Source organism: Rhinoderma darwinii, chromosome 1 (genome assembly GCF_050947455.1).
Source record: "Rhinoderma darwinii isolate aRhiDar2 chromosome 1, aRhiDar2.hap1, whole genome shotgun sequence".
Classification (NCBI taxonomy): domain Eukaryota; kingdom Metazoa; phylum Chordata; class Amphibia; order Anura; family Rhinodermatidae; genus Rhinoderma; species Rhinoderma darwinii.
Genome location: NC_134687.1, coordinates 380,153,694 through 380,169,537, shown reverse-complemented (window position 1 = coordinate 380,169,537; position 15,844 = coordinate 380,153,694). Strand labels below are relative to the sequence as shown.

The following is a 15,844-nucleotide window of genomic DNA, read 5'->3' as shown; positions in this document are numbered from 1 at the left end:
AATGAATATAGTTACAACCAGAGGTCACAATACTGCCTCTGTGATTTCATGCACGAGACGGAATTCTCTTCAAGCGTGAGGATGGGGCTGCCAGCTCAGTAAGAGATCTATTCTTCTATCTCTATCTGCTGCATTTAACACGGTAGATCACCCAATACTCCTTTGCACACCCTAAATTACCGTAGGGGCTGTGCCTGGGCCATCAGCAGCAGGTGCTGGCTGTAATATATGGCCAACATACCGCTGCAACAGCCGGGATTGGAGAGAACTCTATTTCTAGCAGATTAATCCCTTAGCAAACTGATTGGTTGCTATGGCAGCCAGGGGCCTAACAAAGGCCCCTCAGACTGTTATGGCCATATGCCCATTAGGCCATCCCAAAGGCAATGTTGCACTATAAAGAAACAAAACAGACTCCTGTCAACTTACACCACAGTTTTTTGTTTTATTATCCAAATCAATATAAACCCAAAACCATATTTACAATGTATTACCATTTAAGACAATTAAGAAAAATAAAAAAAAAAACAGTCAGGTTTCATTATATAGAAAAATAAAGGCTATGACTCATACAAACAATGGACAGGCACTTCATACAAAACGAACTGAAGAAATAAATTTTCCATATTAATCTATAACATGGACCTTTGGTGGTAAATAAATTTATTATCAGAACGGATATTATCAAAATAAATTAAACAAATTGTCATTTACATTTTAAATAGAAATTAAACAAAAGTCTAATATTTTCATGTTTTTCACATCTCCAACAGAAACGAACAATTGTGATTTTATTTAAATAGAATGAAATGATTTCATTTACATCCATATACAACATATCACATTAGAAAAAAAAATGTCTGCTTATCACTATGGCCCTCCCTTCTCGTCGTTTTGTTTGAAAAATTTGGAAGTTGTGCGACATTCTTGATTTGTGGTCACAGACATCCTAACTTATTAAACTGGAGTATTGACAGCGATCAGAAGATACGAGTAGAAGGGTAACCGCAGAGAACCGCTGCTGGCCTAGAGGACTAAATGAGTCATGGTACTAAAGCACCATTCACACTCTCCCATGAGGACCGTCACACATAGTTTTCAACTAATTGAGTATTATTAGCAATTTTAACAAAAAAGAAAAAAAACAAAAAACAAAATAAAAACACTAGGAAATAGTCTGTGAGACTAATAACAAAAAAATATGCATGGTATGAAAACTATGCCACCTGGCAGTGGTCCAAAAACCAGGTACACAGTAGTATATTAAAGATATTGTGTATTACAAAAAAAGGCACTTTTAGGTTGATAAAGAAGCGAAAAAAATCATCCAGGAATTTATTGCACCAAAACTCCTACGGAGTTAAAATAAATTGAAATTCTGCTCCCCAGCTGTAGTTTCACATAAAACTTTATACTGTACAATTTCTTGTTAGAAATGCTTTAAAGATGCCCCTGTCTTACAGTATACAAAACAGATTTGCCATAGTCCTAAAAATACTGCAGTCAGACAGCAGCACAACGTGTTGTACACAGGTCACCCATGTATTTCTGGATATAGTGCTTTGTGCCTCAGTTGTTCTTCTAGGCACTGAATGGCAATGGGGTCTACATCCATGTCAAATTTATTAGCAAACAAGTGATGCTTTCTCAACATAAACTGCAAGTCACCGGCACCAAACACACAAACTGAACGGACATGAGATCCACTACATGGTGGATATGGTGCTCCCTTAGCGACGTCTCCCTCCAAGTACTCCCATTTCACAAACCTGGCTATGGAATTCATGTCGGAAACATCGTATTTACTATTGGCAGGAACGGATCCCGGCAATTCAGGATACCTGTGCAGAGTGGCCCATAAAAACTCATCTGGACTATAAGTGTCCTTAGACCATTCTAGAAACGTTCTAATTTTGTCGTTTTCCAAGACTTGGCTGACAAACGCTCTACTGAGAACAAAATAGGCACTGCCAGAAAACATCGGGACATGAAATGGTGGCGGCTCCTTGTTAACGTCCGTTTTCTGAATACCATGAGCCGTTATCTCATAGTGCTTCCTCCACCGGACTTCCTTGTGCGGTGGCATCTTTTCCGTTTCTAGGCTGTTTTCACCGTTCAATGCTTGTAACATCTGTACCATTTCTCGGTTGCTTTTTATTGGAAAGTCCATGCCACAGAGATTTATTAAGTATTTCCAGTGAGCATCTGCATGGTGAAGATCCTTCATGCAGTTGAGGTCGGCCTGCACACGACTCCATGATGCATACACTACATTCTCCAATTGGGAGGCTATGAAGATATTTTCAAAACAGGAGACGATTCCTTTTACTGCAGCCATAAAAGATTCGGAAGATTTTTTGTCGACATGGATGCAATAAGAATTCTGAGGCATGTATATTGTACGCAAAAGTCTTTCCAGCATATCAATTTTATGGTGAACCACTATTGAATAGGCTATGGGATATTTACGCTCTTCGTTGCTCAGTGGATATAAAAAATATTTGCGATCCCTTGTAAAAGAGTAGCAGTCTTTGGTCATATTGACGTAGTCATTTTCAGTCAGACGTTGCTGCTCTTTATGTTTCACAGTGAGGATCTCTAATTTGGCATTCTGGATTGCCTCAATGTCACCTCTGAGGATCTTTGTACAGTTTACATTGCTACTGGGGTTCTCCCCTTCAATTTCTAGGTTTCTGCTACTAAAATAAGGCGTTTTGTTGTGGTTCTTCAGCACTGTGAGGGTCACTGCAGTGAGTGCGATAAAGAGCAACAAGCTGGTGCGACTAACTTTACAATGGCGTAATTTTCTTTTCAGCATTTCAGAATATTGTGAGCACTTAAAAAAAACAAGAAAAAAAAAAAATATCACTTCCTGTAAAGTAGAAAGGGTCTTTCAGAATACCAAGTTGTCATCAGAGGTCAGTTGCAGTTATGTGATTCTTGGCAATATGAACCGTATATGTCCTAAAAAGAGAAAAAGAAAAAATGAGACAACCGGGACCACAAAAAAAAAAAAAGTTATTAACAGCTTATTAAAGACATAATAGAACATTGTTACTGCTGTACTAAGCTTGGACAGCTCTAATACTATAGTAACTAAAGATACATTTTGCTTCGCAGACATGCAAATGTCTTGAAAGAACGGCACAATTTATTGTATAAGGCCGGATTTACACGAGCGTGTGACTTTTGCGCGCGCAAAAAATGCGGCGGTTTGCGCTCGCAAAAGGCACTTAACAGCTCCGTGTGTCATCACCATATGATGCGTGGCTGCGTGATTTTCGCGCAGCCGCCATCATTATGACACGGTTTGTAGACAGAAAAGCACGTGGTGCTTTTCTGTTTTCATTCATACTTTTTACTGCTGTTGCGCGAATCACGCGTGTCACACGGAAGTGCTTCCGTGTGGTGCGCGTGATTTTCACGCACCCATTGACTTCAATGGGGGCGTGATGCGCGAACAACGCACACATAACGGACATGTCGTGAGTTTTACGCAGCGGACACACCTTGCGTGAAACTCACGGACAGTCTGCACGGCCCCATAGACTAACATAGGTCAGTGCGAGGCGCGTGAAAATCACACGCGTTGCACAGATGTATTATACGTTCGTCTGAATAAGCCCTAAGGCTGCTGACACTAGTGCCATGGTTTCAGTTTTAACAGGATCTAGGACAGGCCAGTTACTATCTGTCATGATCAGCAATGATCTATTTCATGGATACGTCATGATCAGGGAATGTTCACACAGTTTTTTTTGAAGGCAGAAAACTGTGCCTGGAAAAAAATCTGCTCCGGTTTTATTAAAGTGGTTTTGAACCACAAGTGTTTTTTTGAGGCTTTTTTTTTTTGCCATGATTTTTGACGCTGTGTTTTGCCGCGGTTTGAGGTGTTTTTTTTTTCCTATTTCTTCGACAGAGGAAAATACCGCAATAGTTTTTTGCCGAAAAACGTGTAAAAAAAAAAAAAAAGTGTTTATTTCTGTCTCCCATTGATTTCAATGGGGTTTTTGAGGCGGAAAATGCCTCAAGATAGGGCATGTCGCTTCTTTTTCCCGCAAGGGTTTTGTTTTGCTCGCGGGGAAAAAAAACAAAAAAAAACGCCTCCACCTCCCATTGAAATCAGCAGGAGGCAATTTTGGAATTTTTTTGCAGCAGTTTCTGCAGCAAAAAAACTCAGTGTGAACGTGGCCTTATTATCCAGTTTTTTGGGGGCTCTTTTCACTCCCACTAACTTATAATGGGTTTGGTTTCAGTTAGTAAACTTTATTTTTACTGGATAGAATAGTGCAGCATGCTACACTATGTTGACCTTTAAAAAGCAACGGAAACCTGACACAAACGGACACAAGTGTGAACAAATACTAAATTGCGTGGATGGTAAATGAAAAAAAATAAAAGTTTGCTCGTGAAGGTGGACATATTAAAGGCTATTCCATTCAGCTGTGACTAACAAACCATGTCCATGGCACACCTTTCAATGCCCCTATTAAAAAGACAATTCAAAACGGTCTTAGATGTCATTAGGAAGCTCAAAATAATGCCTAACGGCATTCACGGAGACAATAGTGCTGTCGACTGCGCTATTGTTTACGTGAAAAAAACAAACAAGCGGAAACATACTAAAACGAAGCGATAGCGATAGTTTACGTCCATCAATTAAAAAAGGGTTTTCCTACTAATAAAAAAGGATGGGGCCTGACCACTTAGGATCATGGCTTTCAGTCATTCTAGGTAACGCTCACCAAAAGTAAAAGTATTGCTTATACGGAGTACAGTTCTAGTGGCAATGTCTCCTCTTTTCATTTTCAGCTCCCAATAATCTGTATACAACTCACATAATACATAAAAGAGAACACTTGGCTTAACATAAAGCCAAGTTCTCACCGGAATGCCAACCATCTATGAGATCCAGTCCATATACTACTTTACAAAGCGAATATTCCAGTAAATAGGAGACGTATGCAGCTGTAAAAATGGAGAAATGGTGCCGGATTAAAAACATTGAAGTGCTCAAATTCCTCACTACTAAGTATCTATGCAGAGAGAAACAAAAAAAGGACGTACACGATGTAAGCTATCAAAAAATGGGCCGCATCTGATCTTCCAGCATTAACTATCCGGCCAATAGTATGTGGACACCTGACCATCACAGCTACATGAGCTTGATGGACATCTCATTCCAAAACCATGGGCGTTAATATGGAGTTGGACCTTCTTTGCAGCTAGTACAACTCCCGCTCTTCTGGGAAGGCTTTCTACAAGATTTTGGAGTAGGTCTGTGTGAATTTTTGCTCATTCATCCAGAAGAGAATTACTGAGAGGGCCTGGCTCCCAATCAGTGTTCCAATTCATCCCAAAGTTGTTCAATGGGGGCGAGGTCAGGGCCACGTGCGGGTCATTTTAGTTCTTCCACACCAAAGTGGTCAAGTCATGCTGGAACAGGAAAGGGCCTTCTCCAAACTGTTGCCACAAAGTTGAGAGAATACAATTGTTTAAAATGTTTTTGTATGCTGTAGAATGTACGTAACTTTTAAAGGAAAAAAGGGACCTAGTATAAACCCTGAAAAACAACCCAATAGCATTATCCCTCATCCACCAAATTTAAAGTAGGGACCATGCATTCCTGTAGGCAGTCCTGGCATCTGCCAAACCCAGATAAATCTATCGGAATCCCAGATAATGAAATGCAATTCATCAACTTCTCCAGACTCCAGTGGCAGAGTGCTTTACACCACTGCATGCGAAACTTGGCATCTTGCCTGGTGATCTCTTGACACACAGTTCTTGTGCGGATGTCCCTTCTAGAGGCAGTTTGAAATGTTGAAATTTTTATGCGTCACACACACACAAACTCACAGAGAAGAACCGCCGAGAGCTGATTTTTGAGAGGCCTACCACTTCCAGGCTGAGCGGTTATTACTCCTAAAACACTTCTTCACATTAATAGTACTTACAATTGAGCAGAGCTGAGCTAGCAGATCAGAAAGTTTACAAACTGACTCGTGGTGAGAGCGGCATCCTATGATGCCGCATTTGAAGTCGCGTTGGAAATCTTACTACCAATGTATGTGTATGGGGATTGGATACTGTGTGCTTGATTTTTTTTAACCCATTTGCAACCTGTTTTTTTTTTTAAACACCTTACATCAATAATTAGGAGGGGTTCACATACTTTTGGCCACATCGTACGATCACGTTATCTGTCTGCATACTAACTGGAAATGTGGCTAATACAAGCACACTGATCTTTTGTAGGTCTCAGCAATTCCTCGTTAAAGTAATTTAACACTTCACAGTTTTATTTTTTTTTAAACAAGGGAAGCACATACACACACGCACAATGAAACAAAAAAGCAATGCAAATTTGTAACCCACTGATACTATACATTATCTCCAAGAACTTCAAAAGTCTTTCAAAGATGAAAAGAGAATAGTCATGCAAGTATTGCTGTAGTGCAGTTCCTGCTCTGTGAAGGGATCGATAATCCCTATTTTTAGTTATATGCAATAAATAAAACACAAGTTCTCTTGGAGTCAATTTATAGTGTCAATTCTGTAATTAGAATTTTTTTTGTTTGCTGGACTGTCAGAAGAAAACAAAACTTTAAATGGAGAAAACCGAGGAGCTGTGGTTATTGTCCGTCTCCTCTATCCATTTGTAGAAAGTAAACAATGCTTATATATGCCAATGGAATCTGCACCTAAAATTCACAACATATACACAAAAAGGGTATTTGTGGCCTAAGAATATACAAGTGTAAAATCACTACTTAGCATGTGACTATACCCCTAAGGCCTAAAGCTCACCGCAAAGTCATGTACAAGAAGCCTATACAGCAGTGCACAGAGTTGATACAGGTTCGTAATACAGTGTCTTTGTATCGTGGCTACGTGCAGCACTGTATTGTCCCGAAGGCTGGGTTCACACGACCTATTTTCAGGCGTAAAACGAGGCGTATTATGCCTCGATTTACGCCTGAAAATACGGCTCCAATACGTCGGCAAACATCTGCCCATTCATTTGAATGGGTTTGCCGACGTACTGTGCCGACGACCTGTAATTTACGCGTCGTCGTTTGACAGCTTCTTTGGACGTTTTTGGAGCCGTTTTCTCATAGACTCCAATGAGAACAGCTCCAAAAACGGATGTAAAAAACGCCGCGAAAAACGCGAGTTGCTCAAAAACCGTCTGAAAATCAGGGGCTGTTTTCCCTTGAAAACAGCTTCGTATTTTCAGACGTAATTGCAGAAAGGGTATGTTCACACGATGAGAGGCATTTACGTGTGAAAAGACAGACTGTTAACAGCTGCCTCGTTTCACACGTAAATGCTCCTCCTCGCATTTTGCGAGCCGTCTGAGACGCTCGTAAATCTTGAGCTGTGCTTCATGGAGTTCAATGAAGAACAGCTCAAATTACGTGGCAAAGAAGTGCCCTGCACTTCTTTGCCGAGGCAGTCCATTTACGCGTCGTCGTTTGACAGCTGTCAAACGACGACGCGTAAATTACAGGTCGTCTGCACAGTACGTCGGCAAACCCATTCAAATGAATGGGCAGATGTTTGCCGACGTATTGGAGCCTTATTTTCAGACGTAAAACGAGGCATAATACGCCTCGTTTACGTCTGAAAATAGGTCGTGTGAACCCAGCCTTATCGTGTGCACATACCCTTAGAATCCATGCTTCTAGGGAAGAATACCTTTGTAATGTCACAATTGTTTTCTCATGGATTCTACATTGATCTGTGACAAAATACCTGTGTGCGCCTCCGAATAAAAATCAGAGACATACAGAAGAACAGTATCGGCCCATAAATTTCTATGATTGTAGGATTACAAAGGAGTTCGGCCTCGTGCACTTGGACAACAATGATCCAAGTGCACGAGGCCGAACTGATGCACGGAAATAAACTAAAATAATCATTTTAAACTCCTAACTGCTGCCAATGTAATAAAAATAGATCTGACATGATAAAAGTTCAGACCAACCGTCCCACAAATGATTGCGAACGGATTGAGAGTGAAAAACAGTATAAACTGAGCCAGTCATGGAAAACAGAGTATACGGCAAGTTATGAGAATAAACAACATTAACAGGTTCCCGACCGCTGGCCGTAAATATACGGCCAGCGGTCAGGGTCTCTAAAGTCCGGCGTATAGTATATATACGGCCGCACTTCAGAGACTGTGCACGCGCGATCGCGTGCACACAGCTCTATGCCCTGGCTGTTGCTAACAGCCATGGGCACTGGGCAGAATGTCAGGGGTCAATCTTTTGGCCCCTGAACATGTGATCGCTGTGACAACCAATCACAGCGATCACATGCATTTCTGCATAGAAAACAGTGTGCACGCGATCGCGTGCACACAGCCCTGTGCCCTCGCTGTTACTAACAGCTCTGGGCACTGGGCAGAGTATCAGGGACCAATCTGATGGTCCCTGATCATGTGGTCGCTGTGAAAACCTATCACAGCGACCACATTTGTTTTATTTTGACTTTTCTGGCAGTAAATCTCCTGCCTTTTTTCTTCTCCTCAAACATTGTTTCAGTTTGAGGAGAAGAAGAGACTCGGGAGAATTGCTGCCAGAAGAATACAGTGAAAAAAAATACAGTTACACTAAAACATTCTCTGTATAGATAGATTTCTATCTATCTATACAATCTACCTATCCATCTATCTTTTTTTCTATCTATCTACCTTTCTTTCTTTTATTCTATTAGAATAGGCAGGTAGGGAGTATATAATTATATATATATATCCACATATATATAATATATATAGCAATAGCGGTTTATTTTTTTGTTAGCGGTAGTGTAGATATATATAGCAGTTAGTTTGTGTGTTTTATAAAAAAAAAAAAAAAATAAAAAATTTGTTTAGTTAGTGTTAGTGACGTTATGGCGAGGAAGTTGTTTAGCGCCGAGGAGGCATACGCCATGCTGTGGTCTGAGTCGGAGACCGCATCAGAGATGGCGTCCGAGATGGAACCTGTTTTAGGTAGTGACGATGACAGCGTCACTTCAGGTTCATCTTCAGGGGACGTTGTCCCTGATGCAGTCGAAACTGCAGAACATGAAAGCGCAGGGCCAAGTAGCGCTGTAGCACGGGACAGCCTGGTCCCTCCAGTCCAGGCTCTTGTATGGGCACCTGCCCCATCTTTTGGGCCTAGAATCCACGGATTTACGGCCACTCCTGGCATAACCGTGGACAATACAAATTTTGTCCAAATGGATTACTTCCATTTATTTATAACGGACGACATCCTAAATCAGATTGTCCACGAAACAAATTTATATGCCACACAATATATAAGGCAGAAACCTTCATCCACCCATGCCAGAGATTGGACGCCCACCAATTTGCAGGAATTAAAAAATTTTTTGGGGCTCACCCTAAATATGGGTATTGTCAAAAAGCCCTCCATTAGGTCTTACTGGTCAACAAGACCCGCCCAAGCCACCCCAGTATATTCTGCAGTAATGCCCAGGTCTCGTTATGAGACAATAATGAGGTTCCTCCACTTCAATGACAACGCACAGGCCCCCCCAAGTACCGATGCAAACCGGGATCGGTTGTTCAAAATAAGACCGCTAATAAATTCCCTGAATAATTTATTTCTGCAACTCTACACCCCTGAGCAGAATGTAAGTGTGGACGAATCCCTCCTCAACTTTCATGGCAGACTTAGCTTTCGCCAATATCTACCTTCAAAAAGGGCAAGATATGGCGTTAAGCTCTACAAATTGTGTGAAAGCGGGTCAGGATATACCACCGCCTTCAGGATTTATGAAGGGCGGGACCGCACAATAAATGTTCCTGGATGCCCCCCTGATCTTTCCAACAGCAGTAAGATTGTGTGGGAGATAATGCAGCCTCTGCTTCACAAGGGGTACCACCTGTACTGTGAGAATTTTTATTCGAGTGTGCCCCTGTTTAGGCATTTGCATGCTGCAAGGACTGGGGCATGTGGTACCATGCGCAAAAACAGAATTGGTTTTCCGCAGCAATTAGTGGGGAAGCGCATGGTAAAGGGGGACTCCTGTGCTTATGCATCTGAAGAATTGCTGGCGGTCAAGTTCAGGGATCGCAAAGATGTGTATGTGCTAAGCACGATTCATACCGCAGGAACAGTGGCAGTGAGGGAAAGAGGGGCAACATCGGACAAGCACAAACCACTGAGCGTGTCCGAATATAACAAGTACATGGGGGGGGTGGATTTAAGCGACCAGGTTTTACAGCCCTATTTAGTAAAACGCAAAACTAAAACCTGGTACAAAAAGTGGCCATTTATTTGTTACAGGTGGCAATCCACAATTCATTTGTGCTCTACAAAAAAAACAGAGGCAGAGACACATACCTGGATTTCCAGGAGAAAATTATTGAAGGCCTCATTTTTGATGTTCAGGACACCAGAGAATGCCCGCAGTCTGAGGATGTCACGCGACTGACTGAAAGACACTTCATCAGTCGGATTCCCCCAACAGCAACCAGAAGCAACCCCCAGAAAAAGTGCCGCGTCTGCAGAAAAGACGGGCACCGCAAAGATTCCCGATATTTCTGTCCCTCATGTCCCTCGCAACCAGGCCTGTGCATTGAGCCATGTTTTAAAAAATGCCACACTGTTCTGAATTATTAGATTTTAGTTAATTTGTTGAAAATATATTTGCCCTACATTACGTTTTTATTTTTCCCCTGATTTTACTCCAAGGGTGAGGGAGGGAATGGGTGGGGGGTGGATGTCATATTTGCATGTTTTCTAAAGTTCATCTGCTGGAGAGCTCCATTTGCATTAACCTGAAATTTCTTATCTTAGAAAACCCCAAAAAATAAATTCCCGTTATACCCCTAGATGAATATTTTGGGATTTCTGCTTCAAGAGCAGATATTTTGGAAGTGTTATAGAAACTCTGTTGAGTTTTGTAAAACCAGCTTTGAAAAAAGCGATTTGTGAAATAATCTTCTTCTATCCTCCGCCCTCCTACATCTCTATGTGATAAATAAGGCCACATATTTGGTATCCCCGTGCACGGGAGAAGTGGCAGAATGTGAACGGAGATTAATTTTGACCGTGGTCTAAGCCGTGTGTGAAAAATGCTGGTATAAACTGACGCATTTGCTAAAAAATTGCTAATTTTATTTTGATCCATCTTATTCAAGAAACTTTCAGAAGAAAACTGGACTGTCTAAAAATATGATAAACCCCTTGAAGAAAACCTTGTGGGGTCTACTTGTGTGAATGAAGTCGTTTATGTGGTGTTTCTAATGTTTCAGCAGCATTAGGCCCCCCAGAAAACAGTATGCGGCTATAAAATCAAGTGCAGAATTCCTGGACCGAAAAGGCCAAAAAGCCTCCTTTTATGCCAAGCCCTGGCACATGCCCGTGAATAAAGCACACATATTTGGTATCCCCATGCACGGGAGAAGTGGAAGAATGTGAAATGCGATGAATTTTGTCCGTGGTCCATTTTGTGTGTGAAAAAGCTAGCATAAACTGACGCATTTGTTAAAAAAAAAAGGTAATTTTATTTTGTTCCATCTTATTCAAGAAACTTTCAGAAGAAAACTGGACTTGCTAAAAATATGATAAACCCCTTGAAGGAAACCATGTGGGGTCTACTTGTGTGAATGAAGTCGTTTATGGGGTGTTTCTAATGTTTCAGCAGCATTAGGCCCCCCAGAAAACAGTATGCGGCTATAAAATCAAATGCAAAATTCCTGGACCGAAAAGGCCAAAAAGCCTCCTTTTATGCCAAGCCCTGGCACATGCCCGCACAGCGAATAAGGCACACATATGTGGTATCCACATGCACGGGAGAAGTGGAAGAACGTGAAAGGAGATGAATTTTGTCCGTGGTCTATACTGTGTGTGAAAAATACTAGCCTAAACTGACGCATTTGCTAAAAAAGTGCTGATTTTATTTTGTTCCATCTTATTCAAGAAACTTTCAGAAGAAAACTGGACTGTCTAAAAATATGATAAACCCCTTGAAGGAAACCTTGTGGGGTCTACTTGTGTGAATGAAGTCATTTATGGGGTGTTTCTAATGTTTCAGCAGCATTACGCCCCCCAGAAAACAGTATGCGGCTCTAAAATCAAATGCAAAATTCCTGGACCGAAAAGGACAAAAAGCCTCCTTTTATGCCAAGCCCTGGCACATGCCCGCACAGTGAATAAGGCACACATATTTGGTATCCCCATGCACGGGAGAAGTGGAAGAACGTGAAAGGAGATGAATTTTGTCCGTGGTCTATACCGTGTGTGAAAAATACTAGCCTAAACTGACGCATTTGCTAAAAAAGTGCTGATTTTATTTTGTTCCATCTTATTCAAGAAACTTTCAGAAGAAAACTGGACTGTCTAAAAATATGATAAACCCCTTGAAGGAAACCTTGTGGGGTCTACTTGTGTGAATGAAGTCATTTATGGGGTGTTTCTAATGTTTCAGCAGCATTACGCCCCCCAGAAAACAGTATGCGGCTCTAAAATCAAATGCAAAATTCCTGGACCGAAAAGGACAAAAAGCCTCCTTTTATGCCAAGCCCTGGCACATGCCCGCACAGTGAATAAGGCTCACATATTTGGTATCCCCATGCACGGGAGAAGTGGAAGAATGTGAAAGGAGATTAATTTTGGCCGTGGTTCATACCGTGTGTGAAAAATGCTAGCATAAACCGACGCAATTGTTAAATTCTTGCATTTTTTTCCAATTTTGCCCACTTTAGAGAAAAAAAAAAAAATGATGTATACTGACAAATGCCACTAAAACAAAGCCCTATCTGTCCTTTAAAAAGAGTGTAAAATTCAAAGATGAACTTTATTCACCTGCTGAGTTATAGTCATCTAAAGAAGCGCATAGCAAAATGGTGACATTTTCTCTGGTCATTTAGCTGTAAAACAGCCTAGTCCTTAACCGGTTAAACTACTGTACAGGTGATAACAAGGCCTTCGTAAATCACTGAGAGAATGCGCTCAATAAGCCATAAAGATTGTTTCTGCACTTTATTACAATGACTTTATTACATTTCTATATGACTCTGACCACTAACTGGTCTATTAAAAAAAGAAAACTTCTCTAGAAACATGAATGTGTATGTGTGACGTGTTCCCAGTCCAGGGCAGCTACATACAAGTCCAGCATTATACATTTCGGAGAACATGCAGCCAGCCAGTAGCTCTGGGTATGAAAGCAGTACTTTGTCAGCAAGGAAAAGGTTTTCTCAGCACTCGCTGAATATGTGCTTTTTGCAAAGTGTAAGGTTTCCTAGTAACTTAATATTTATCTAGATGTAAGTCAGCGATCCTTGAAAAGGATTTGCAATTAAGAGGGGTTCTGCTTTTCAACAAATTTTCAAATTTCTAAAACTATAGGGAAAAAAAAAAAAACTTAATTCTAAAAAACCTACACTATATGTCTTCATATAAAAACATGCGGAAAACCACGCACATCCTGCAGGAATAACCCCATTCAGATAAATGGAACAAATTTTCAGTTGTAGAAATTTTTAGAACAAATCTGCTGCGTGTGAATATATAACCTAAGCGTCTGTGCACACGTCCGCATTAAAGCACCATGCAGTAGCTGTATATTTAATGCGAAGCATAGGATTGAATAGCAAGCTTTGGGACAGACTTCCCTGATTTAAAAGGGAAGCATTTGATGCCACCCGTGGCACTTAATTTACAGCTCTAGGGCAGTGAATGAATGAGACCAGAGGGTGGATTTATGCACTGCGGAGAGATTCACAATAAGGCCCCATGCACACGAACGTGCTTTTGCGGCCGCAATTCCCCCGAAAATCCACGGGAGAATTGCGGCCCCATTCATTCCTATGGGGCCATGCACACGACCGTGGTTTCCACGGTCCGTGCATGGCCCCGGAGTCCGGACCGCAGAAAGAACGGGCATGTCTTATTACGACCGTGTTCTGTGTTCCGGGCTCATTGAAAATAATGGCCGCGGCCATGTGCACAGCCCGCGATTTGCAGGCGGCTGGGGGCTGACACTCCGTAGCCGGCCAACATGAAAATCACGGCCGTGCACATGGCTACGGTCGTGTGCATGAGGCCTTACTATGGATTTGCCGCAGGTCTCACCATATGCATTGCAAAGGGTAAAATCCACTGAGAAAATCCACTGCTTCACTTAACAAGAAAGAGCATGCTGCAAATTTAGAAAATCTGCAGTATGCCCGGCTTTCAGTGCAAATTGAATTTGCAGTTGTAAACTCTGAGGCAATATTCACACTGCAAAGACAATTCATGGCCTGTGATTCTGCCCTATGGCGACCTGCACATGTAGCAGATTTGTTGCAGGGCAGAAAATCTGCAGCAAGAGACTGCTGCAGGATAGTGGATGAGATTTTAAAAAATCTCATCCATATGCTGCCGAACATTTTTCTCAAAGGAATCAGGGCATGGTGCGGGTTTTTAAGTAGTAGTGAAATCCGCAGCAAAATCTGCATGTGATCCGTCCGGATTTTGAAGCAGAAATTGCGTAAGAAATCCACAAAGGAGCACTACTAATGTATTGGACAAATATATGTAGCAGGGGTGTCCAGCATCGATTATTATAGAAAGGAGACATGAACCTGTAATGGACTATATTGCTAAGTGAATTGTCCCATGAGCCATGGCGGTAGAAACACAGCCCTGGCCATGGGAAATTGCTCCAGGCAAAACAAGACAGTCATTGTCTTGTTTACCAAAGGGAGACAGGAGATTCTGCCTTTGATCTTCTGTCTCCCTTCTCTGCGGGGGGCTGGAGAGGTAATTGGGGATGTATCCTGTGATCCATTCCTCTGCCCCCCCGCTCTTGAGTCGGCCAGTGACGTCACATCACCGAGCCGATCCAGTCGAGCCGGGCGCGAGCGGCACTATTGTGCCTGCGCCTGGCTCAGGAGCAAGCGCACCGGCTGGGCTTCACCCCTTTAGGACGCAGCCTGTTTTGGCCTTGTGGACACAGCCGATTTTTTCAAATCTGACATGTGTCACTTTATGTGGTAATAACTTGGCGGTGCTTTTACCTATCCAAGCGATTCCGAGATTGTTTTCTCGTGACACATTGTACATTATGAGAGAAAAAATGTGGTCGATAAATTCCATATTTGTTTGAGAAAAACACCAAAATTGTGAGAAAAATTTGCAAAAATTAGCATTTCTCTAAATTTAAAACATAACTGCTTGTAAGGCAGGCAATTAAACCACACAAAAAAGTTACTATTTCACATCACCCATATGTCTACTTTAGATTGGCATTGTTTTTTGAACATCCTTTTATTTTTCTAGGACGTTACAAGGCTTATAACTTTAGCAGCAATTTTTCACATTTACAAGAAACTTTCAAAAGGCGATTTTTACAGGGACCAGTTCAGTTCTGAAGTGGCATTGAAGGCCTTACATATATTAGGAAGTCCCCATAAATCACCCCATTTTACAAAACTGCACCCTCAAGGTATTCAAAACAGCATTAAGAAAGTTTCTTAACCCTTTAGGAGTTTCACAGAAAATAAAGCAAAGTGGAGGTGAAATTTACAAATTTCATTTTTTTTGCAGAAAATGTTTAATCCATTTTTTTCTGTAACACAAAAGTTTTACCAGAGAAACACAACTCAATATTTATTGCCCAGATTCTGCAGTTTTTAGAAATACCCCACATGTGGCCCTAGTGTGGTAATGGACTGAAACACAGACCTACGAAGCAAAGGAGAACCTAGTTGACTTTGCGGCCTCCTTTTTTTTTTAGAATATATTTTAGGCACCATGTCAGGTTTGAAGAGGTCTTGTGGTGCCAAAACAGTGGAAACCCCCCATTTTGGAAACTACACCCCTCAAGGAATTTT

General features: G+C 41.5%; 1 protein-coding gene across 3 annotated transcripts in view; it reads right to left on the bottom strand.

Annotated features, from left to right (window-relative positions):
- Positions 1–480: 480 nt before the first annotated feature.
- Positions 481–15,844, bottom strand: part of GCNT1 (glucosaminyl (N-acetyl) transferase 1) — a 54,317-nt gene continuing 38,953 nt past the window's right edge. For 2 of the 3 annotated variants that reach the window (XM_075828288.1, XM_075828274.1), the window contains one exon: positions 481–2,964. In XM_075828288.1, coding sequence (XP_075684403.1) covers positions 1,535–2,818 — 1,284 coding nt within the window. In that variant the 5' untranslated portion in view covers positions 2,819–2,964 and the 3' untranslated portion in view covers positions 481–1,534. Of the gene's footprint in view, positions 2,965–4,887; positions 4,969–15,844 lie in introns of all 3 variants that reach the window. The other variant, XM_075828281.1, reaches the window with a different exon arrangement.